Source organism: Capra hircus, chromosome 5 (genome assembly GCF_001704415.2).
Source record: "Capra hircus breed San Clemente chromosome 5, ASM170441v1, whole genome shotgun sequence".
Classification (NCBI taxonomy): Eukaryota; Metazoa; Chordata; class Mammalia; order Artiodactyla; family Bovidae; genus Capra; species Capra hircus.
In genome coordinates this window covers 55,474,144-55,497,561 of record NC_030812.1, presented here as the reverse complement: position 1 = coordinate 55,497,561, position 23,418 = coordinate 55,474,144, and the positions used below count along the sequence as shown (strand labels likewise).

At 41.6% G+C, this 23,418-nt stretch overlaps 1 protein-coding gene across 13 annotated transcripts in view; it reads right to left on the bottom strand.

Moving 5' to 3' along the window:
- Positions 1–23,418, bottom strand: part of R3HDM2 (R3H domain containing 2) — a 162,463-nt gene that overhangs the window by 21,559 nt on the left and 117,486 nt on the right. For 5 of the 13 annotated variants that reach the window (XM_018048044.1, XM_018048042.1, XM_018048031.1 and 2 more), the window contains 12 exons: positions 17,106–17,147; positions 15,011–15,097; positions 14,368–14,494; positions 13,294–13,372; positions 12,584–12,643; positions 11,887–12,027; positions 11,351–11,459; positions 8,510–8,605; positions 7,993–8,064; positions 5,598–5,629; positions 5,446–5,499; positions 679–911 (listed from right to left, as the gene is read on the bottom strand). In XM_018048044.1, the coding sequence (XP_017903533.1) occupies positions 679–911; positions 5,446–5,499; positions 5,598–5,629; positions 7,993–8,064; positions 8,510–8,605; positions 11,351–11,459; positions 11,887–12,027; positions 12,584–12,643; positions 13,294–13,372; positions 14,368–14,494; positions 15,011–15,097; positions 17,106–17,147 (1,132 nt within the window). The remainder of the gene's footprint in view (positions 1–678; positions 912–5,445; positions 5,500–5,597; positions 5,630–7,992; positions 8,065–8,509; positions 8,606–11,350; positions 11,460–11,886; positions 12,028–12,583; positions 12,644–13,293; positions 13,373–14,367; positions 14,495–15,010; positions 15,098–17,105; positions 17,148–23,418) is intronic. The other 8 variants (XM_018048037.1, XM_018048041.1, XM_018048036.1 and 5 more) reach the window with 5 other exon arrangements.

The window sequence follows — 23,418 nt, the reverse complement described above, 5'->3', positions numbered from 1 at the left end:
AAATCTTTGCCACTAGTGATGTCTTTTGAGGACAAGACCAATAGAACTTTGGGGATGAAAGTCAAGAAATTCTTCAGAGGCAGGAGGATGGTGAAATAGCGATTTACTGGGTAAAAAGAGCTGAATGGCCCTCTGCTAAGATTGCAGCCTAAATCGATGGAGAAAGTTACAAAGCAGCTCAGGAGAGCTGATGGGTGCTCCCAGGCTGGCAGGTGGAACACATGCTCCTTTTCCGTGACTGGGCTCCAGAGCAGCAGTTGCAGCAGTGATGCTTAAAATTTCAAGCCTATTGGCTGCTACCAATTAATTACAAAATTACAAACTCTAAGGTAACCTCTACTTTACAAACCCTCTTTATAGTCTAAGGGGCCTCAGAATCATCCTTATTTTAGTACATAACCTGAACCGGGGTTGACACAGCTGTCCCACCTTGGTCAGAAATCACATAAAATAATCTAATCCCAATCAGTTTTTTTTTTTCAATTAGGAAAAAAGGTTAGAAAGGAAATCAGAGGAGGAACTCAAAGGACAATAGATCCAAGAAATCAAACTTCCCCTCATCTGACTGTGTGAGGTTTCTGGGACACAATGTGGGACAAGTGTTTTGTTAAAAGTAACTATCAGTGATGTTTTGCAGAAGATACACAAGCAGTGATGGAAGGAGAGAAGCTGTGGTACCTGGCCTGGAGATCCTTCCTGCACTGCCACCTTTGCTGCTCCCGATGCTGTCACCCCGGGTGAGGATGGAGATTCCACTGAAGCTGCTGGCTTTGGTGACAGGGGGCCGCATGCTCCGGACAGAGCCATCGGAGTCTGTGCTGCTCCAAGGCCGTGGCTCCAGGGATTTGAGTTCGCTGTCTGTGCTGCTCTGGCGGCTGCTTGAGGTGCGGCTCAGCCCCTCACGGTTCCCCCTGCAGAGACCACAGTGGTCAGAGCACCTCCCACCTACCACTTCAGCAGAAGGGCTAGGAGAGAGTTCATTTCTATTCTTTCAGTAACAGAGAAGGGGTGAGGGTTGGGGAGGATGGACACTGACTTTGTGTTAGTTGGCTGGCCAACCAAGACTTGATGGGAGCAGACAGAACAAGATCCAGTACAGTACAGAGAGCAGAGGCAAATCTGGAAGACAGTGCGCTGGCAACTAGTTCAATACAGCAGACCAGAGGTGGGTGGGAAACCACGTACATGATGCTGAGATTGGCTGCGGTCTCTTCCCCTGGCCCTGCAGGGGTCCCACACATGCAGGAAATAGTGGGGAGCACAGGGGTACCAGTTCCTTCTGGGAGTTCTTGAAACAAAAGGACTCCAAGAAGTTACTATTGCTAGAAGGCAGCAGTAGCCAACGACATGGATAAATCTCACATCAGGTCTTCCATACAACACATGTCTGAGCCAGCAGAGATGTTGCTCACAGCCACTTTTTCAAGGTTGGGAAGAAGAGTACAGTGACTAAAGGGGCACTGAGTCTGATAAAGAGAAAACTCAGTCTGATAGTCTGGAATCAACCCAACCTGTTTTGTGGAAGTCTTGTGTTAGTATCTGAGAACAATTTATTCCAGGGTCTCTAAAGGCTGACATCCTCAGCACAATCAAGCAAACATATCCTTAGGACTCAGGATGGCAAAGAGGAGGGGGCTGATTGTGCCTAGCTGCCTCCATATTAATAACACTGTTGCCCTAGGTAAGGCACAAGGCTACTGAGAAAAGGGATTCATCCTCTTATTTTACTCTGGAAACATCAGGGTTAGCCTGATACTATAATCACTTTAATTCTAAATAGCTGTGCTCCTCAGGCTATCTGAGGTTAGCCTGAAAATCCTCAGTGTTGACTCTTACTGCCACTTAATTGATAAGCAATCAACAATCAGGAATCTTCCTTTCAGATCCCCCACCGCTCCAATAACTAATGACCTAAGAAAACCAAATGATAACAATTATAATGATTTTGATATGTATGCGGGGGAGCAACTGAGCAACAATCATGGTAGCTTGGGTTCCCTCCTTTTCCCACCCAAAGCAAACAGAATACTCTATCCCAAAGCCCACAGCTCTTCAAAGACATCAGGCTCAGAGTTATCCTAATAAAGAAAGTTATTTTTCTTAAGGGGGTAATATTAAAGAAAATACTTTTCTTTATTAGAATATCTATTTCAAAGATACTGTAGGAAAAACAGACAAAATATCTACTAGGGTCACTATTTTAGTGTTTAGTCAATCATGCGGGGCTAAGACATATTGGCCTAGATGGTTAGGGACATGCTAATTCTCTGAATCTTAAGTAGATATATTGATACATATAACCTCAATGCTTCTCTCTATACAGTTAGAAGACTGGAAAATATTAATGTTTCCCCAATGCTTTACCCCCTTTCTCTTGGGGACATCAAAAGTAGAATGGGAAACAAGACATAAGAATAACTCAGGGGCTCTCCAGGAACAGAATCAACCTGAAGTAAGAGCCAACAGCTCAAATCTACTGACTGGACTCAATAAAGATGTGTTTGTCTGTGGGATATGGGAATACAGCAGCACCAATGAATGAGGCTGCTCATTAGACATTAGAACTTGAATTCTGTAAGACAAGCCCTAATGGCCTTTTACATCTAAATCAAACACTATACTCTCTATTAGAGCAATTCTGCCATTTACGTTCTTTTTCTACCAGGGATAGGCAGTGAAATGAGTCAACTTTAAACCAAACACCTGGGAAACTTGAGCCAAACTGGCAGCACTTCTGTACTGATCCAGTTCCCCCAAGACAGTAACGGCCTAGTGCTCAAATGTGGACTGTCTGATGGTCTTCTAACCTGGGTTAGTACACTACACCCCTGAGAGCTGGAGAATCAAGTTGAGTCTGGACTAGGAAGACAGATCAATTCTATTTCTCTACCAACTAAAGCTAATCTCTAGTCACATCTTTGTACTTCACTAAACATAAGGCAATTAGGGAAAGTTACTAGATCTAATTCTAAGCACTGGACTGGGTTGTGTATGTGTTGGTGAGATGGAGGTGAAGGACAGAGACATTCACACTTGACAGCACAATCAGGAGATGACTTAGTTTTTACAAGTAAATTTAGTGCTGGTGAAAAGTCCTGTTTATAACGGTCTTGGGTAGAGAGGCCCACGAAAGAGGTGGGCTTCTCAGTAAACCTCAGGTAGCTTATTTATCAATGGTGCAGTGGAGTAGAATCTTCCAAAGAACAGAGAAGTTGCCATAGTTGTTATTATTATTATCCACATTATTGCTAACAGAGATAATGGAATCTGATATATCAGTATTCGTTTCACACACCTGGGAAGAGAGGTTTAAAAGTTAGAGAAAATCGGCTTCTAATCATTTGAGCTCTGGACTAGTACCCAAATAGAGGAAGAAGCTACCCCCTGAAGAGTCCATGGAGCTGCATTTTAGATGACCTAGATCTTTAATCAAAACTCAGTATGGAAAGCAGTAGCTTAAAAGGAGGTCTGGACAGGAGAAGGCTGTACCTGCTCACTAGCTCCTTCAAGCCATTATCTGCACAGTTTGATGCAGTCTGATGCTCCACAGCACTAATAAGGGCGTCATTCTTATCAGTGAATCAATTAGGCGTGATATTTATAGACAGCTTGTGTAGTGTGGTGAAAAGAACACTGGACAGAGTCAGTCCCAGTTTTGCCACTAACAGCCATGTAAACTTGGCTAACTACTTAATCTTTCTTGCTTTTGTTCTCTTACATGCAAACCAACTCACCACATCAGGATATTCAGAGAATTCAATGAGATACAATATACTGTGGCAACTATAAAGTGCTGCACATTGTCAAACACACTTTTAATTTAAAAGTTCTGTTTCTTAAAGGTATTCTGGAATGGTTACGGAGTAAGATTTTTTTTTAAGGGAGACTCTATCTTGACTACCACCGACGACACAGAGCCCTTTTGCTTGGGCTTTCAGATGAATCTCAGGGCAGGCTGGTCTAGGAAAAAGAGTTCAGAGATGTGGAATGGGAGATAACTCTCCTTCCCAGGAAGGGTTGAAATCTTGCTATCCCAATTTCCACATGGTTTAATTAGTTCTAGAAAGGGTGATAGAGAAGGGACTACTAAAGTACTGGGGATGATAGCTGTAACTAATGTGTGTTAGTGAGCACATATCAAGCTTAGGAGGCTTCCCTGGTGGCTCAACGGTAAAGAATCCGCCCGCAGTGCAGGAGACCTGGGTTCAGTCCCTGGGTAGGGAAGATCCCCTGGAGGAGGGCATGGCAACCCACTCTAGTACTCTTGCCTACAGAATCCCATGGATAGAGGAGGCTGGCAGTCTGCAGCCCATAGGGTCACACAGCTAGACATGACTGAAGCGACTAAGCAAAAGCAGCATCAAGCTTAGGATTGAGAAAAGAGATAAACCCTTTGGAAAGAGTGAGACCTGAATCCTAGAATTAAATTGTCAGGTTTTCTGTACTCTATAGTTTTTCTGTTGGTAAAATGTAAAGTATATACTTAAAATGAATCAGGGTCAGGATATGGTCCTAAAGTGCTTCTTTCACATTGCCTTTGTAATTGTCTGGGATGGGATTGAGAGACTGAGATGAAGAGAGAAGCTCACAACTGCTTTGCGGAAAATGGAGAATATGAGGCACAGAAGTTAGTACAGTAGCTTTCAGCAACATTAAGAATAATCATGGACAATTATATAAAGGACATGCCCTAAGTCCATTCTAAGGCCTTTCTGAACTCATCTTACACGTTACATTTTCCAAAGAGAAAACCACATAGACAGAGGTGTTTGTATGTTTTTTTTAAAATATGTGCATGTACTATTCCTTCTTAAGGATACAAAACATTCCCCTATGCTGGGTGAGGGATAAGTTCTTCACATCTTTCCATAGATTTGGAAAAGCCAGCCAAATGACACCTGTTCTTTTACCTCAATAGGCTTCCCTTGTGGCTCAGCTGGTAAATTCACCTGCAATACAGGAGACCTGGGTTCGATCCCTGGGTTGGGAAGATCCCCTGGAGAAGGAAAAGACTACCCACTCCAGTATTCTGGCATGGAGAATTCCATGGACTATATAGTCCATGGTGTCGCAAAGAGTCAGACATGACTGAGCAACTTTCACTTTCACTTTCAAATATATGCTGAAATCCTCCAAAAATGCTCAGTTTCAGCAAACTTCAGAAACAGAGCAGTACCTATCCTAAACATACTTATTTGGTCCCCTTCACCACCTATCCAGGACTTACAGCGAAATTAGCAACAATAGAAGTAAAGTCATTGAGCACTAGCCATTTTTTTTAAATGGGGAAAATATCCAATGTTGCAAAAACCACAAACTGACTTATTCCACAAGCAGCCATGCATGGAGCAAACTTACTCCGCTGAAAAGATTACAGCAAAACAAAATAAAATTAAAAAAACAAACAAACAAAAACAAGGAGAGATAAAGACCACACAGAGGTACCTAAAAATCTGCCTTCTCTTGTGAGAGCTAGAAGAAAAGGCTTCTTTGGAGAGTCTGTTGGTTAACATCAAAGAAAAGCATCATTACAGGATTATATTAACCTCACTGACAAAGCTCAATGAGAAGCAGGGAACATGCTAAGTGGTACTAACCTGATGTCATTTAGATATCCGTTCTGGCCAGTCTAGGTGAAGGGGAGAAAACGGAAAATAACTTATAAGAAAACAGCATGGCATAACCAAAAAGGGTGTCCATGATGCTATGAATACCCACGGTCCTCAAACCAAGCTCACCCCCCAACAGGGAGAGAGGGAGCAGGGACAGGATGACCCACACCCACACACCCAATCTGACTTCTCACCTTTAATGGGAAAGCGCGTTCAGAGTTTTTAGCCTTCCCACAGAGTGTTTAAAAAGAGAGGTCAATGAAGGTAGGAGTATGGAAAGGAGAAAGAGGAAAGTATTAACCTAACTATTAATTCCTTTTTAGTTCTAAATTTATTCTCTCTATAGGTAAGCTGAGCATAATAACTGGTGTGCTTGGTCCTAAAGAGTATTCAAAGAAAGGGAAAAGGGAGAGAAGAGAAAAAAATTTAGTTTTTTTTAGAAATCATCTCAATGACTATCCCATTTCTGTCCTCTACACTGGCCAAAATGAAAGACATTCTGACCTGACACCCAAGGAGAGTAAGAAATTGGGGAAGCAGGTACTTTTCAGAGCCTAGAAAAAATGAGAAAATTAAAAGCCTGAAACATTCCTTTTGGGGATCATTTCCTGACAAAGCCACTGAGCTGAGTGAAGTGAGCATTATGGTGGACTCCCAAGCCTTAGAAAAAGGTACAGAGAGTGTCCAGCTGCTGAGCACAGGGGCCTTCGTGCGGAGCAGAGCCTGAGCGGGGCAGCTTTCCCAAACACAGCTCAGCTCCAGAGAAGGCTGTAGCAGCAGCATTTCCATCCAAACACCCTTCTTGCCACTTCCCTTTCTTTTTGGACTGCCTCTTCCTCCCCTCTTCGGCAACCCATAACTCCACCTTTAATCAGTTGCCTTTGATTGGCCAGGTTTTTTCCTCTCCACATGGGAATCTCTGGCATATAGTAGGCTTTGGCCACTTCCCCCTGCTTAGACCTTTTGAGATTCCTGATGCCTCTACCACAGCAAGAGTTAGGAAGTGCTAAAACGAAAATGATAAATCCATAAGGATTTAACAAAGAGTACACATATTAGTAGAGGCTTGAGAGACTAAATATCAGAGAAAAAGGAGAGAAGAGCTTCCCTTGTTATGGTAGTATAGATACAGTCCAGTGTTGTACATAATAAGCCCTAATGTCCTATGAAAAGTTACCTGTGCTTTCAGAATGGCTTTGCTAATGGCTGGCATGGTGGAACAGTCATTTTCCATGTGTCGGTGAAGCAGAGGAGCACATCACAGGTAGCTATGCTGTCACGGGAACTTCATAATTTAAAAAGCCCAGAGCAGAGCAAGCTATTGAGAGGTGGTTTACTTAAGGGGTTAAGAGCGTTGACTCTGGAGCCAAGGACTGCCTGAATTCAAATATCGGCTCTCTCACTAAATAGTGGTGTGATCATAGGTTACTTAACCTCTTCATGCCTCAGTCCCTCATTTCTAAAATGAGGTAGATAATGTAACCTATCACACAGGCCTAGTGTGAAGATTAAATAAATTTTTGTGTGCAAAGTGTTAAGGACAGGGTCTGAAAGATAATAAGCACTACATGAATGTTTGCTATTAACTTCCACCATTCTGCCCTGTCCACAATTTAGGGTCCTCACCAGCTGTAGCCATGTACAAATGACCACTCTCCTAGCATTCCACTCAACTGATTTTCAGATAAAGTTAGAAAAACTGTCTCTGGGCCACAGCTGGATAATTGGGAGGATGGGTTTTTCTGACTCAGAATGGAAAGCTACATAACATAAGAAGAGTCCTTCTCCTCAGACTTTAGGCCAGAAGATTTGCTGTGTATCTGACCACAGTGAGGCTCCCTGAACAACTGTGTCTTCCAAGACAATGGAACAAGTTCACAGAGGAGTTTGGTTTTTTATAAGTTAGAGACAATATTTTTCTGAGCTAGGTGATGATGAGAAGATATGTTTTTGTTTTTTTTTTTTTGTCTTGATGAGGGAGAGTGAGCAAGTGGGAGGGGAGCAGTGTGCATCTAAGTATTGATTAGAATTGGCCATCTTTTGATGACAAAGGGAGGCTGGCTCTTCTTCGTTGGCTAATTTGACTGTAAGATGGTGCTACTATCTGGATCATATATTTTCTGGAGATTTGTTTCTCTCTTGCCCTTCCTGAAATCCTCCTATACTTCTGTTCAGTCTGGTAGGCAAAGGCCACCAGACACAGGGATACCAAGTATATCTGATATGGCCAACAGTTCTTAAGAATAAAGCTGCCCATAACAACTCATGTTGCCTTTTGGCCCACAGAGCAGGCCTATTCTAAGAAACAAGGTAAGAAATATAGGAAGAAAGAGACTTCCTATTCAGGTCAAGACTGCACGGAATAGTGAGTGTACCGTACCCTCTGTGCGTGTGGAATGTGGAGCTCAGAGAATGGATGCCACATCTGTGCTCTGATAATCACCAACATAGCCTAAAAATGAGCCAGACCAAACAAGATGAATGTATATAGGCTGTGTGGACACTAAGTCTTCCACTTAAAAGCAAAGACGCCTAAAATAGATAGTGGAAGTGAAAGAGGGTAAGCGGGAGGAGGGTTTGACAGGCAAGATCCAGGGCCCTTCTATAAGCCCTGCCAAAACCATTTCTATTTTCAGTCTAATCAAATCTACCAAATTCAGCCACTCCATTTGTTCTCTTTATAGGCCATATGCATTAACAATAACATGAATAAAAATCTGCAGCTTTCTAATAAGCTACATTTAATTTTAGAGATCAAATATGGGGCTGGCTGATGTTGGTTAAAAACAAAATCAGAAAAAAACAACAAAACATATATGGAGGGTTCATTCCATTCACAGTTCCAAAGATTAAGAGCTAAAAGCTAGGGGCTGACAACTCTCAGAAGCTACACTTACCTCTCGGGCAAATATTCTCTCTCGGACCCTTTGATATTCCTCCTCTCTCTCTTCTATTGACTTGCTCCTCCTTCCATCCTGCAATGGAACTCTGATCTAGATCGATGAGCAGAATTAAGCTAGTTAAGTTCTCCTCGTACTGCAAGCTCACTGCACACCAGCAAGGAAGAGAAACCGGGAGAGTTTATAGTTGCCATCAAAAAAATGGAAAAAAAAAAGAAATAAAATTTCCAGTGTTGGACAGGTTTCACTGGGTACATCTGACCATGCAGTTTGGGAGATCAGGTTTTCTGGATGGTTGGGGCCTCACCAGCTTCCCACCCGCCCCAACCAGAGTATCAAGAACAGTAACTTTTGATAAGGATTAGGTTGCTTCCTTATGTAGTAGGGTACTCTCCAGTCTGTAAGGATGAAGAGAATAGCCCATGGAATAAACAGCATTGCTTTGGAGGGAAAGCAAGGGATAGGAGGAAGCTAGAAAAGGAGAAGAGACAGGCATTTATTTACCAGAGCTAAATTTAGAAGTTTTTACAGAACTAGCACCTGACCTTATCCCTTTAGTCACTGATGCCATGGCCTGTAGATCCAAGTCACACAGAGCTCAGCAAAGAGGGCCTTGCAAGTGAAAGCCCAAGGGCGAAGCTAAACTCAGAGCTTAAGCATTTCTTCTCATCTTAACTACAGCTACTGGAGGGAGGGAAAGAGTGAGAGCTTACAGAAATACACGGTAGAAAGAGAACACAGCAACACGAAGAAGAAAAGAGAAGGAAAAGGAGAACAGAAAGAAAGATGGACAGGGAAGGGACAGACAAACGAGTGCTGCGAGGAAAGCGAGAAGCTCAGTGACAGAGCAGAGGACAGAGAGCCCTGTGCTCTCAGAAAAGCGCGGCCAGGAGACCAGAGGGGACGGCTGGGCAGACCGCCACATCTGCGAGCCTACCCCCCACTCTCCACCACCATCTCTCCCCTTCTTAGCCTGGGAGTTGTGAGCACTGTCCTGGGTAGGATGTTACAGAATGTCCTTTTTCCATACTGCTCTTGAAGGCAAAGTGTTCTGAGGGAGGTAAGTCATCAAATGCATGTCATCAGGTTATCAAAGATTCTGACCTTCAATCCAGAGGCTTTTAAAGTTTCAGATGAAGCAACCAAGGAGACCACTGGTCTAGGCTGATCTTCCTGATCTTCACCAATTGCCAGAAGTAAGAATAATTTCAGGAGTATCAACTTTTGACTAGATGTAGCTCTCACTAGCCTAAAGAACCTAAATTCTACTAAATGTCCTTTTTACCAATCCCATGCCAAGAAGATATAGGACCTCAAGTGCTATATTGTCCTTAGCCCCTAGCACTGGTTAACCAGTGGCAGAACAGATAGAGCATAATGGGCTTTGAGGTCAGGCAGAATCTCAGCTCTGCTACCTCCAAGTAATGTCACTGGCAACTAACCTAACATTTCCTAGCTCAGTTTACTTACATTTAAAACGAGGCTAATAATCCCCATCTAGACTGGGTTGTGGAGAGGATTAAATGAGATAATGAATATAATGTATTTAGAACAGAGGCTAGCAGAGGGAAAACACTCAATGTAATAGCAATTACTGTGTTTATTATTAATATCACAGACAGAAAGTACATAGAGCCTACGCTATTATGGATCAAGCCTGAAGCCGAGAGATGAAAAGTTCACAGTAGGGAGAGATTCCATCCCACCCCAATGTGCCTCTAGGCCTGAATAATTCCTGATCCACAGAAAAGGGGTTTTGGGAAAATGGAGAGAAGGGCATCAGGATGGAAAGGCTCTTTCTTGTTTTTAAATTTTATTTATCTTTTGTATGTTTCATTGTTTTCAATCAGACCCAGCATGTTTGTCCACAATAGATAACGGCACTTTTCTCAAAAGGACTCCCTCAGATACTCAAGTAGCAAGCAGGAAAAGTCCTGGTCTCAGGACCAGACAATATTGAGAGGAAACTAATTTTGACTCTACAGGTAAGATATTACTAGAGTTATCATGAATTAGCAAGACTAATTTTATTGGCTTTACCCCACCATATTATTTAAACTGCAATCCTGGTTCTCTACCTAACCTCCTTTGGAGGCCAAGCAGAAGCAGGCTGGATCTTAACCCTGTATGAAGCTAGGAAACTAACTCCAAATAATCACTATCTGAAGGATGCGCTAGAAGTCAGGGCAAAAGCCAGGCCCATAAATGAAGGGATGGGGCAGACTCTTCACTTCTCATTCCCACAGGAGTGGATCAAAATGGGGAGCCTGAGGTTTCAAGCATCAAAAGCCAAACTGACTCACTCACCTTGCTGGAAGGAGTTGGGAAAAGAATAAAGGGTTTGCAGAAAGGGATCAGAAACACCTTTACAAGTGGGTAAATCAGATAACAATTTTCCCAGTTCAAGGCTAGCTCTGAGACAGGAAGAGTGCAAGTGGGATAAAAGTAGCTTTGGGTTGTTCCCAAAGAAATTCCTAACTATTAAAGGAAAAAAGAATGGAGCCATCAGTTGAATCAAGGTTGAAGCAGGGAGGGACCTTGCTTTGTCCCAAAATGAAGTGGAGTTAGAAGTCAGTGGCAGAACCAGGGAGTTCCAGGCCAAATGAGAAAACCCAGCAAACCTCAGCACCATGTCACTCTGGGGCTAAGAGGGTGGCATTTAGCTCAACAAGTATACTTAATCCTCAACATTAAGCTAAAGCCAACTCAGTGTAGCTCAAGAGTTTCCTTCCATACTAAGATATTTTGAGTTTTCTCCAACCCACAAAAACTCTTCTCCCCTCCCAGTTTCTCTTACTGCAATCTCTCTGTATAGACCCAACCCTTTCCAGTCTTCACCTGGTTATCATCTCGGTCCATACTGGCATCATCTCTCTTAAGAATGAATCTCTGTTGAAATTCTGTATTCTTCTCATCCTTTATATGTTCTGAGAATCTCTGTTCAGGGCTGGGATTGGGAGAGAAATGTGGAAGGAAGGGAAGAAAGACTCTTCTGTTAGGAAGCAGACCTTCTATACAGTTCTCTTAAATTCCACAACTCCCACCCAGGAGATCTCTGAAGTCAGCCATTCCGAAAGTCATGTGAAAGTTTTAACAAAATCCTCAAGGACTGTTCTTTATACATCTATAACTTACCTTCTTCCACAGTTATTCCTATCCTATCACTAAAGGTGAAGAGAGCCAGGGGCCAGTCTTCACAAAATGCCAATGCCTCTAGAATCCATCTCCAAGGCTTCAAAAAGAGTAGAAATTGATAACATAACCTACCCACTCCCTCCACTGTTCCCTCTCCAGAAAGAGAAATCCTGCATCTTCCTCTCCCACCCCAGAGCTATCCTAGGAAAGTCTTCCCAATCTGTGGTTTCCTCCCTTACATTCTTGTGTTACTGGTTTTGTTGATGATGACAGCTTTTCCAGTTTGATCTACATTGTGGTCCATCCCAAAATAGGCAGCTACCCGGTGTAATAGCATCCGGTGATATGAGGTCATCTGAGGGAACTTCTTGAACTGGTTGCTGCAGGGAAACCCAGGGGGGAAAAGTGAAATAAGAACAAATAATAGCCAATTGTAATTTTTCTTTGTTGAAAGTGGAGAAATTCCTACGAGACATTATTATAAGGAAGATAGATATTTACTCAATGGTAACCAAACAAGTTCTCTCAGCTTTATCTACAGTATTGTGTAGATCCCTCTGACCCACTATCTTCATTAAGACTGCTCCTTAGACAAAAAGCCCTAGGTCTCACCCACCTGGATGATAGTCTACAAAGAAAAAAGGGAGAAACTTAAGAATAGTGAAATATGGGACAAAGGGCTAGCTGCTGAAAAGATATAAGTATTTTTCAACTCAAGTCTAAGTGATAATTTAAAAACCTGATTTAGTTTCCACACATATACATTTTGATTCACTGTGATTATGTCTTCCCAACTCTTCCTGGTTCCTAGTGAGTTATTACTTCAAAATTCAGACTTTAAGGGAACGATAAAAGAGGGATATCCTTAAATTTTACCTAAGTTTCTTTCCAATACCCCCTCCCACCTCTAAGGTGTATTTCATTCAAGTAACTTACTTGTTGTCATTAATAAAGTCCAGAATCTCCTGTTCTAATTTTAGCAGCATCATTCTGTCCCTGTTTAAAAAAGATTAAAACAAAACAAAACAAAAGGCAGCCCTCCCATAGACACTGACACAAAGATTGAAAACACAACCTGCTCACTATAGAAGCTTAAGGGAGGAATAAATCCAAACTCTAAGAGTGGATCAAAAATGCAAAGGCTGCCAACCTCACTGCCCTGTCTTATGTTACTTTAAAAAAATCAAGCCTCCTAATCATGTCCTCTGTTTCCCTTATCAGAAACCTAATTCTGTTGGCAGTCATAGTCATACAAACACATACTTCATACTTATACTAATCGTAATTCTATACTTCATCTGGTTATTTATAGAATTTGTAAACAAGTATGATTTAGCTTTGTTACAAATCAATTCTTTTTCCTTCTGTACTTTTTAATTGTATTCTTAAGCCTCGATATTTCTTTGTCTCCATTCTTCCACAGAATTTTTCTCAACTCTTCTGAAAGCAGAAATCTCAATATAAGGGTATTCTGAATCCCTCCACAGATATAAAACTACTTTGGAGAAAAATGGTGGTGGGGGGTGTAGGGGAAATGGGCATCCCAGATTCTAATAATAATAGAAAAATTTGGAGAAGCTACTTGGCTTCTTGGGTATTCTGCTGATCCCAGCCCCTTTCCCCCTTCCATCAAATCATGTTATTACCTTGGGTTCTTTTTCAGTGTATTTACAAGAAATTCATGTAGGTCTATTCCAGTGGAGTCCGTATATTCTTGGCTGGAGTCTAGAACACCACAATGAAATAAATTTGAAATAAATGAAACTGCTTTGTATGATATATAACCCCAAGCAGAAGCCTATAATCTGATCAGGAGACATAAGAGGAAAAGTAGAATCAAACTTCAGGAGTTTTAGCTTAAAATGAGAGTAACCTTGATTTACCAGCCTCTCAAAATTTCCCATAATGACAGAAGGTGGAATCTGGGTCACAGTGTTTTATTCATATTACACTGAATAGTCACCTTGCCATCAGTAAGTATTTACCAAAAGGCCAGACCAAAACAAAGGTTTTATTCTAGTTAAAGAAAATAAATTCTAGGTAAGGTCTGATGGGGCTGAATTTTCCAGAACCTCAGCAAATATATTCAAATGGTGATTATTTATATGTTTATATTTGCTTATAAAATTTTAACACTACGACTGCCTTTTCCCTCTTAACTATCATTAAAAAAATTTGTTTTTGGCTATACCACATGGCTTGTGCGATCTTAATTCCTTGACCAGGGATCGAACCTGGGCCCACAGCAGTGAAAGAGTTGAGTCTTAATGACTAGACTGCTAGGGAATTCCCTCCATTTCTGTGGACCATGTCTTTTTGCTACCAGCCCAAGAATTTAAAACCAAAGAGAGCTTAATAATTACATGCAAATTTAATTATTAAAAAAAAATCACTCTGAGCATCTCCAAACTACAAATGGTATTGAATCTGCTACCAGTGGTAATCCATCACTATTTATTCCAAAAGAAAGAATAAAATCAGAATTGACTGCAATGTCCTCCTGCTATCGGTAGCCCAATGTTAACAGAGTAGCTCTCTGTCAGCCCTTAAGGCAGAGCTGGATAAAGCAGCAAAGCAAGTAACCTAGTTAGGCAACTCCCCAAACAACGAAGTCAGCAGGACACCGTACACTGCTGGGTCGATAAGGCCAGTGGGGAGGTGGAAGGGAAGGGCACCGCAGAGCCAGGCCCTAGAACAGATGAGAGGGGTAAAGTCTTCACCTCTAGACAGCATCCTCCTGGGGACCTTTTCTTTGTTTTTGTCCTTGTCTTCCTTTTCAGAGACATCCTTTGTGGACTTTTCTTCCTCCTTGTCAGAGGGGCAGCTGATGTGCAATTGAATTATATCCTTGGACAAGGAGAAAGAGAAATATAATCAAAAGGGAAAACAATTAACTCTCCTGCAGCTCCTTTAAAATCTAAAAGAAGGCAAATCTTAGGGTGACAGCATTGTATTAAAAAAGAGAATATTTTAATTAAATTGTTTTAGCTTTTGTTCTACCAACAAGGTAGAGGCCAAGTCCTTTCCACCAATAATCACAGCCTACTCTTTGGAGAGCTCAAGTTATGCTGGCTGTTTCTGGCATAAGAATTAGAATGGAAATGGTTCTAACCACCAGAGGGACAGGTGTGGTTGGGAAAACATGATCCAGCCCTGGAATCTCCTTGTCTGCATCATCCTGGGTGGTCCAGGTGTGAAGACCTATACTTCATGCTCTCATTCATGCCACTTTATTGCAACAACTTGTTTTGAAGCTTTTTCTACCCCAATTTCCAAGCCTAATGTTGATGCCATGGTTGTGACACCACTGTTCAGCAAACAACTGCCAAACTCAAAAGCTATATGTACTCATTAAGGACCTACCTGGGTTTCTAGTGGCCCGTCAACAAATGGAGCAGAGGATTCCTCACACACTGCAAGGCTGCGCACCAATTTCAGCTTGGAATTAGACTGGGGAAAAAAAATATATATATATATATATACATACACACACACACACACACACACACACACACACACACACACATACATACATATTCCCTTGGGGAACATCTGGAAATCTTTCCACTGAATAAAGGGCATTCTCTTTGGTTCTGTTAGTTGCTGCTTCCATTAAAGACATTTTTTTTTCCTTCTTCAAACAGGTCCTTCTCATCCATTCCTGATCCACTTGAAAGGTAATTCTCTTGCTTACAGCAGTAGATACATAACAACGAAACAACTACTTTTGGCTAGATGATAGGCAAGCCACTTTGTTTAGCTCTCCTCTCTCTCTAGCTCAGTGCTCCAACATTAGACTGGGAAGTTAACTGAGAATACACAGCAGCAAAACTTAGTAGAAAGACTAGATTTAAGAGGCAGAAGTCCTAGCTTCAACTTCTGGTTCAAACGATGAAATATGAGACCTTCGGCAAACCACTTGATCTCTCTGGATCCTCTTTTTTTCCTCACAATGAAAATGGGATAGAAATGCCTAAGTTCTTGTGAGAATTATATAAAATACGTAAACATATGTACCATAAATAGTGTTTAGCATACAGTGGACAACAAATGCTAAATGACTCTAAACCTGAGGTGGCAATGTAATGGGAAAAGTGTCTAAGAAAAAAGTAAAGAGAAAGAAAACCTTCTAACACTTGGGGTTCAGTGTAATAAAGAATTAAACTATTTGGTTTATCTATGCTACCTGGAGAATCCCCCCAAAATCTGAAATTCACTTTATAAATCACTGCTCTTCCAGGGATCGCCATAGTCAAAAATTACAGTGACTCATTAAAAATCTACCTATAAACATTTGAGAGTTCTTTAAGCCTAGTTTTGCCACTTACTAATAAATGTCCTTTGTCAATCTCACTCAAACTCTATTAAGCCCAAGTTTTCTCCTCTGTAAAATGGAGACAATAACAATAGTGACTTTTTAAACTTTTCTGTCTTATTTCAAAAGTTTGGAGGAAGTGAAATAGCAGAAAATACCCTCTGGTTTGCTTTTCTCCCCCCTTTATGAGGTGTGCCACGCAGCATACAGGATCCTAGTTCCCTGACTCGGTATCAAAGCTTTACCTCCTGCATTGGAAGTGTAGAGAATTAGCCACTGGACCGCCAGGGAAATCCTGAACACCCTTTTTACTGTCAAGTCCATTACTTGTGGATTAGGCCATGGAAGGCGTCCACAGAACCAATTTATCAAACATCATAGTCTTCTTCAAACCCAAGCTACATACTGGCTGGGACACTCCCAAATTCTACCATTATTTTTCTAGGGGAAAAGGGTGGACACCGTTAATTACTACTTCTGTTGACAATTCTTCCCAATGTAGGACAAGTTTAATATTTTACTGTTCCCTAATTAAAATTAAAAAGCTATCACACACTAACACCTATAGTCGTCCCTGATAATACTGCTTAAAATAATCTGTGATGTGCTAATTTTATCATACAATGATTAAAAACAAAATCCTCCTCCCTGAACCAAACTAAAAGGTGAACCAAACCAAAACAAAACAAAGCCTCTATTTTTAGGATGTCCAAAAATGTTGAACCATTTTACTAATGAGGGAGGATTTATTTTACAGAAAATTCTCATGGCAAAAATCCCCAGAACTGTTGGGGGAAAAATAAGAGAGCCAGAGATGAGCAGAGAAACTAACATTACAACAGAACCAGTATCAATCTGCTCAGGCTTTTGTTTGTGGGAGGCTTTGGCTGGGTATCCTTTCAGGTAACTGAAATAGACTAAAGATAACAGAAAAATAAAGCCAGACATTCCAACAGGACATATGTATATTTGCAATGCATGTTTGTGATTGTGTGTGTGTGTATGCATGTTCACAATTAGGGTACAAAGTACAGGCAAAAAACTTTACATATATATAACCTAAATACACTAGATATTAGTGTTAAGCCCATTGGTACAATGTGCTACTAATAACACTAGAAGTTACAGAGGAAGGGCTCTCACCTTGGCTCTTTTCCTGGCATGACCATGGTTGGATGTCCGCCTCTGTTAGAAGGGGATTAGAAAATATTAAAGGTAGAGGAAATAAACACAAGTTAAAAGCAATACAAATTTACAGAGAAAAAGCACTAACTTTAAAACTACTGTAACAGCCAAACTATGATGAGACCCTGTTGTCGTGGTTGTCCCCCAAGCTACAACTCTAGCAACTGTGACATGGAGGGGACCACAGGCCACCTACAGACAAATCACTCACCATGAAGATAAAAAACAGAAAGAGACTGACTGGTTGGCCTAGTTCATAGATTGATAAAAATTACTTTTGAATAAACCAGGGAATCCTCTCCTGATTAGGATGGTTCCAGAAATATTACTACCATAGCATGCCGAGTGTTTCTTTCCCAAACTTTGCTAACAGAAGCCTATTTAGCCTGTAATGGATGTGAAATATGGCCCCTAAGCATCACTTAAAATACTATCTTTGTAGGACAACACATCTAGAGTTCTAACTTCAGATACTCGAAAGACCTGTTCCTATGGCTGCAGAAATGGAATGAAGGCTCTTCTTGGCAACTGCCTACTTCCTAGAATATGAGAATCCTCCCAGTGCTAAGCTCCTGGTTGTTGGCTCTTATAGCCTGTTTGGGTCAGGGATATAAGATGGGACAGGATAAAAAGAAAGGATCATGGAAGATGTGGACAAGGCCTCCAGAGCAAAGGGAAGTAAGGAGAGTGAGTAAGGAGGAGGATAGAAGCTGAGGAAGATGAATGAGGGCCTGAGGTGGGATGAAGGGAAAAATGACTAATTTATGAGCTTTCTGAATAGCTGAGAAGTCAAAATGGGGACTCTGGAGAAGAGGTTGGGTAGTGTTATGCATGGAGAAGGCAATGGCAACCCATTCCAGTACTCTCGCCTGGAAAATCCCATGGACGGAGGAGCCTGGTAGTCCATGGGGTCGATAAGAGTCGAACATGACTGAAGCGACTTAGCAGCTGCAGCAGCAGCAGCAGCAGCAGCAGCAGCAGCAGCAGCAGCAGCAGCAGCAGCAGCAGCAGGGTTATGCATGATACTCAGAGCTTCTAAGATGTTTGGAATGGAACTGTCACTGGGGTGTGGAGAAAACTGAGGCTGGTGGGTGGAGGAGGGGAAACAAGATGGAGGCAGAGTGCCAGCATGGTTCTGGGTAGGTGAGGCTTTCTCTTTGTTTTGTCCTCTTCACTAGTTACCAAATAACACTGCTACAATGCAAAATGGAGAACTGGAAAGGTGGATGGAAAGAGGAAGAAATGACGGTGAATCTGGTCAGTGGCAAGATCTGTTACACTTGTAAGAGAATAGTCCAGCGATATGAAGCAGTATTTGTCGCTATTTTTCCAAATGAGTAAGAATATACACATGGCACAAAACAGAACAGTAAGTCTCCTCTTACATGTGTTCCCCAGCTACCCGGATCCCTCCTAAAGGATCAACTAGTACTGAATTTCTTATAATCTTTCCAGAGATCTTTTATGAATCTGTAAGTTTATTGTACATGTGTACACACACTTAAAAAAGGATATTGTAAACACTGTCCTAAACCTTACTTTTAAACTTCTCTTCAAGGATATACCTCCACAGAAGAGATACTGTTTTTCTTAATGGCTACATGGTATTCCTTTGTGCGGCCATACACAAACTGTACCATTTAGGATGTTTCTCATGTTTGTTAGTATAAACAATGCTTCAATGACTATATCATTGAGTATACCTGCAAATACTGTACAGTGCATTTAAAATTTTTATTAAGTATTGCTAAATTGCCCTTCAGAGAAGTTATACCAATTTCAGTCAGTTCAGTTGCTCAGTCGTATCCATCTCTTTGTGACACCATGGACTGCAGCATGCCAGGCTTCCCTGTCCATCACCAACTTTTGGAGCTTGCTCAAATTCATGTCTATCACATTGGTGATGCCGTACAACCATCTCATTCTCTGCTGTCCCCTCCTCTTCCTGCCTTCAATCTTTTCCAGCATCAGGGTCTTTTCAAATGAGTTAGTTCTTTGCATCAGGTGGCCAAAGTACTGGAGTTTCAGCTTCAGCATCAGTCCTTCCAATGAATATTCAGGACCGATTTCCTTTAGGATGGACTGGTTGGATCTCCTTGCAGTCCAGGGGACTCTCAAGAGTCTTCTCCAACACCACACTTCAAAAGCATCAATTCTTCGGCTCAGTTTTCTTTATAGTCCAACTCTCATATCCATACATGACTACTGGAAAAACCATAGCTTTGACTAGACAGACCTTTGTTAGCAAAGTAATGTCTCTGCTTTTTAATATGCTGTCTAGGTTGGTCATCGCTTTTCTTCCAAGGAGCAAGTGTCTTTTAATTTCATGGCTGCAGTCACCATCTGCAGTGATTTTGAAGCCCAAGAAGATAAAGTCTGTCACTGTTTCCATTGTTTCTCCATCTATTTGCCATGAAGTGATGGGACCAGATGCCATGATCTTAGTTTTCTGAATGCTGAGTTCTAAGCCAGCTTTTTCACTCTCCTCTTTCACCTTCATCAAGAGGCTCTTTAGTTCCTCTTCACTTTTTGCCATAAGGGTGGTATCATCTGCATATCTGAGGTTATTGATATTTCTCCTGGCAGTCTTGATTCCAGCTTGTGCTTCATCCAGCCTGTCATTTCTCATGATGTACTCTGCATATAAGTTAAATAAGCAGGGTGACAATATACAGCCTTGGCATACTCCTTTCCCAATTTGGAACCAGTCTATTGTTCCATGTTTGGTTCTAACTGCTGCTTCTTGACTTGCATACAGATTTCTCAGGAGGCACGTCAGGTGGTCTGGTATTCCCATCTCTTCAAGAATTTTCCAGTTTATTGTGATCCACAGTCAAAGGCTTTAGTATAATCAATAAAGTAGAAGTAGATGTTTTTCTGGAACTCTCTTGCTTTTCCCATGATCCAGCGGATGTTGGCAATTTGATCTCTGGTTCCTCTGCCTTTTCTAAATCCAGCCTGAACATCTGGAAGTTCACGGTTCCCGTACTGCTGAAACCTGGCTTGGAGGATTTTAAGCATTACTTTGCTGGCTTGTGAGATGAGTGTAACCATGTGGTAATTTGAACATTCTTTGGCATTGCCTTTCTTTATGACTGGAACGAAAACTGACCTTTTCCAGTCCTGTGGCCACGGCTGAGTCTTCCAGATTTGCTGGCATACTGAGTGCAGCACTTTAACAGCATCATCTTTTAGGATTTGAAATAGTTCAACTGGAATTCCAAAACCTTCACTATCTTTGTTTATAGTGATGCTTCCTAAACCCCACTTGACTTCACATTCCAGGATGTCTGGCTCTAGGTGAGTGATCACACCACTGTGATTATCTGGGTCATGAAGATCTTTTTTGTACAGTTCTTCTGTGTATTCTTCCACCTCTTCTTAATATCTTCTGTTTCTGTAAGGTCCACACCATTTCTGTCCTTTATTGTGCCCATCTTTGCATGAAGTGTTCCCTTGGTATCTCTAACTTTATAAATACCAATTTATATCTCTACAAAAATGTATAAATCTGTGAATTTCTCAGAATGCATAATTTTCATTTAACAGTCAAACACATACTGAAGGCCTAGTATGTATCAGACCCCATGCTAACTACTGGAGGATACAGAGATAAAAGACAGAAACCTTGTCAAAAAGGAACTTATAATTCTGCTGAAGAAGACAGACAAATGGACAATTACAATATAGGATATTACGTGCATTACAGAGGTACTTATGAAGTGCTATAGGAGTGCAAGTATCTAACTAAGACCTGCTGCTGCTGCTGCTAAGTCACTTCAGTTGTGTCCGACTCTGTGCGACCCCATAGACGGCAGCCCATCAGGCTCCCCCGTCCCTAGGATTCTCCAGGCAAGAACCCTGGAGTGGGTTGCCATTTCCTTCTCCAATGCATGAATTCATAAATTCACATGTTCATAAATAATAAGTGGCTGCAAGGAACTGTGTTGGGCCTTAGAGATACAATGATGAGACTAAACTGACCTGGCAAAGGCCAGGGAAAGAACACCAAGGTAGGCGTTCTAGTTAGAGAAAGCATGTATAGAAGCATGTCTTCTCCAAACTTTTCAGCTCCAATTTATAACAGGGACCAGGGAATCCGTTAGGCTGAAGCATAAAATGCCAGAGGTGGATGGATAGCAGGCAAGAGGCTAGGTCACAATATGCCATGCTGACAAATTTGGGACTTAGCCTAGGGCATGAAGAGACACAGAAAGGTTGAAGAGAATAAACACAATCAGATCATTATTTCATAGCCATCTTTCTAAAGCAGAATGAATATTAGAATGAATAAAGTAGAATGAATAGTCTCTTTCTAAAGCAGAAATGAATCAGAGGGGATTACAAGTATAAAGGCAGAAAGCCTAGCTCAGTTCTTTAAAGGACCCACCTAAGAGTTCAGTATTTGTTACGTCAAGGCTTGCCCATTCTAAACTGAATCTCAGAACCTGTCTTACATAGCACTGTTTTCATGCCAAAGATGTTCTGAATTCCAACTGCTGATTCTAAGAATACGTCTCATACAGCACAAGTAATGAAAGTACCCTTTCCTCAAACTTTCCAGCTCCAATTCATAATATTCCAGAACAATATTTGCAACTATCCAGCTCTAACTCATAACAGGTACTCTTAGCATCAGTAAGATTCTTGGGGAGACATAAGACTTGAGGGGAAGATAAGAGAAAGAGCAAACATGTTACTGAAGAGGAACACGGGTACAGGGAGAAGGCTTCTGAAGGGTGGCCAAGGGTGGCCAAGAATGAAGACTTGGTAGAAGGAGCAGGAGCTCCAGGAAATGGCAGCAGCAACTCAACCTGTGCTAGCAGCCACAAAAGGAGTCTTGAGGGGAGGCAGGTTCCCTTCCCAGCCTCCCACACAACCTATCTGGATATACAGGTGAAGACATTCTTAAACCAAATAAGTATCCATAAGGCATACAAGGGCTTCCCTGGCGGCTCAGAGGTTCAAGCGTCTGCCTCCAATATGGGAGACCCGGGTTCGATCCCTGGGTCGGGAAGATCCCCTGGAGAAGGAAATGGTAACCCACTCCAGCACTCTTGCCTGGAGAATCCCATGGACAGAGAAGCCTGGTAGGCTACAGTCCACGGGGTTGCAAAGAGTCGGACACGACTGAGCGACTTCACTTCACTTCACTTCAAGGCATACAAAACCTATAGTCATCCTTTCTTTTCTGTGTATCTTCAAGAAGAACACACAACAGGAGTTCAGAACACCACTTAAAATAGTCTCCTGAGAACAGAGTAGCTTGGACCCAAAAGTTCATTTAATTATTATCGTCCATGTAACATGACAGCACATAATTAAATATTCAGCACTTATCTGTCCTGAGGATTTAAAATTCATTATTGGTATCAGTGGAAACTAAAAGTAGAGCTGCAACAGCAGCAGACTGTCTCCCCAAACTCTGGGAGGATGGTGGGGAATGACAACTCACATGCAAAAGATGATGGAGAGAAAAGCGGCCATGAGAGAGATCTGGCAAACTGTAAGAGGAAAACCGTAGAAACAGCAGGAGCTAGCGAACAAAATGTTTCAGAGCGGTGTCTGATTGTTTAAACTAGCTATCTACAGTTAACAGTCTACCTCCTGGGCATATAATAAAGACCAGTCTCACCCCTGGGCAAGAAGGAAAGGATTTATGCTACTTCGGCTTGGGTAACAGAGGAAACGAGTTGTAACCACAAGGAAGAGAACTGGAACAGGTAAGCTAGAGAAGGCTCAGAGGCCGGGCTGGCTGGGTACCAAAAAGGAGCCCTGGAAGAAGCTCGGCTGGCAATCTACTGCCATCATATCTGCAATGCAGTATGAATTTGGATGGAAAACAACATGGCAACCAAAGAATAAAATTCTTCTCATGCACATTTACCAAGTGGCTAGTTCAGAGACTATTTCTGATCCAGAAAATACTGACTGCTTTAACACAACCAGAATATGAATTTAACACTGTGTAAAGCCAGGCAGTTCTCATTTTAAGAGTTTATTATAAGCCATATTATGACATCAAATATCACTATGTAGTTTATTTTTTTATCATTAAAAAATATCAAAATGTAGCAAGAACCAGTGTTACTCAGGTCCTAACAGATTAGGGATTTCATACTGTTTTCTTTGAACTTCATTGTGGACTCTGACAAAAAGTGGAAGAGATATTTCTTGAGAGCCGAAGTTTGGCTTTTTGGGAGATTCAAATGTCTGTATAAGTGACTGGCTTCCTATAGATCCCCAATACCATCCATAAGGACATTTCTGT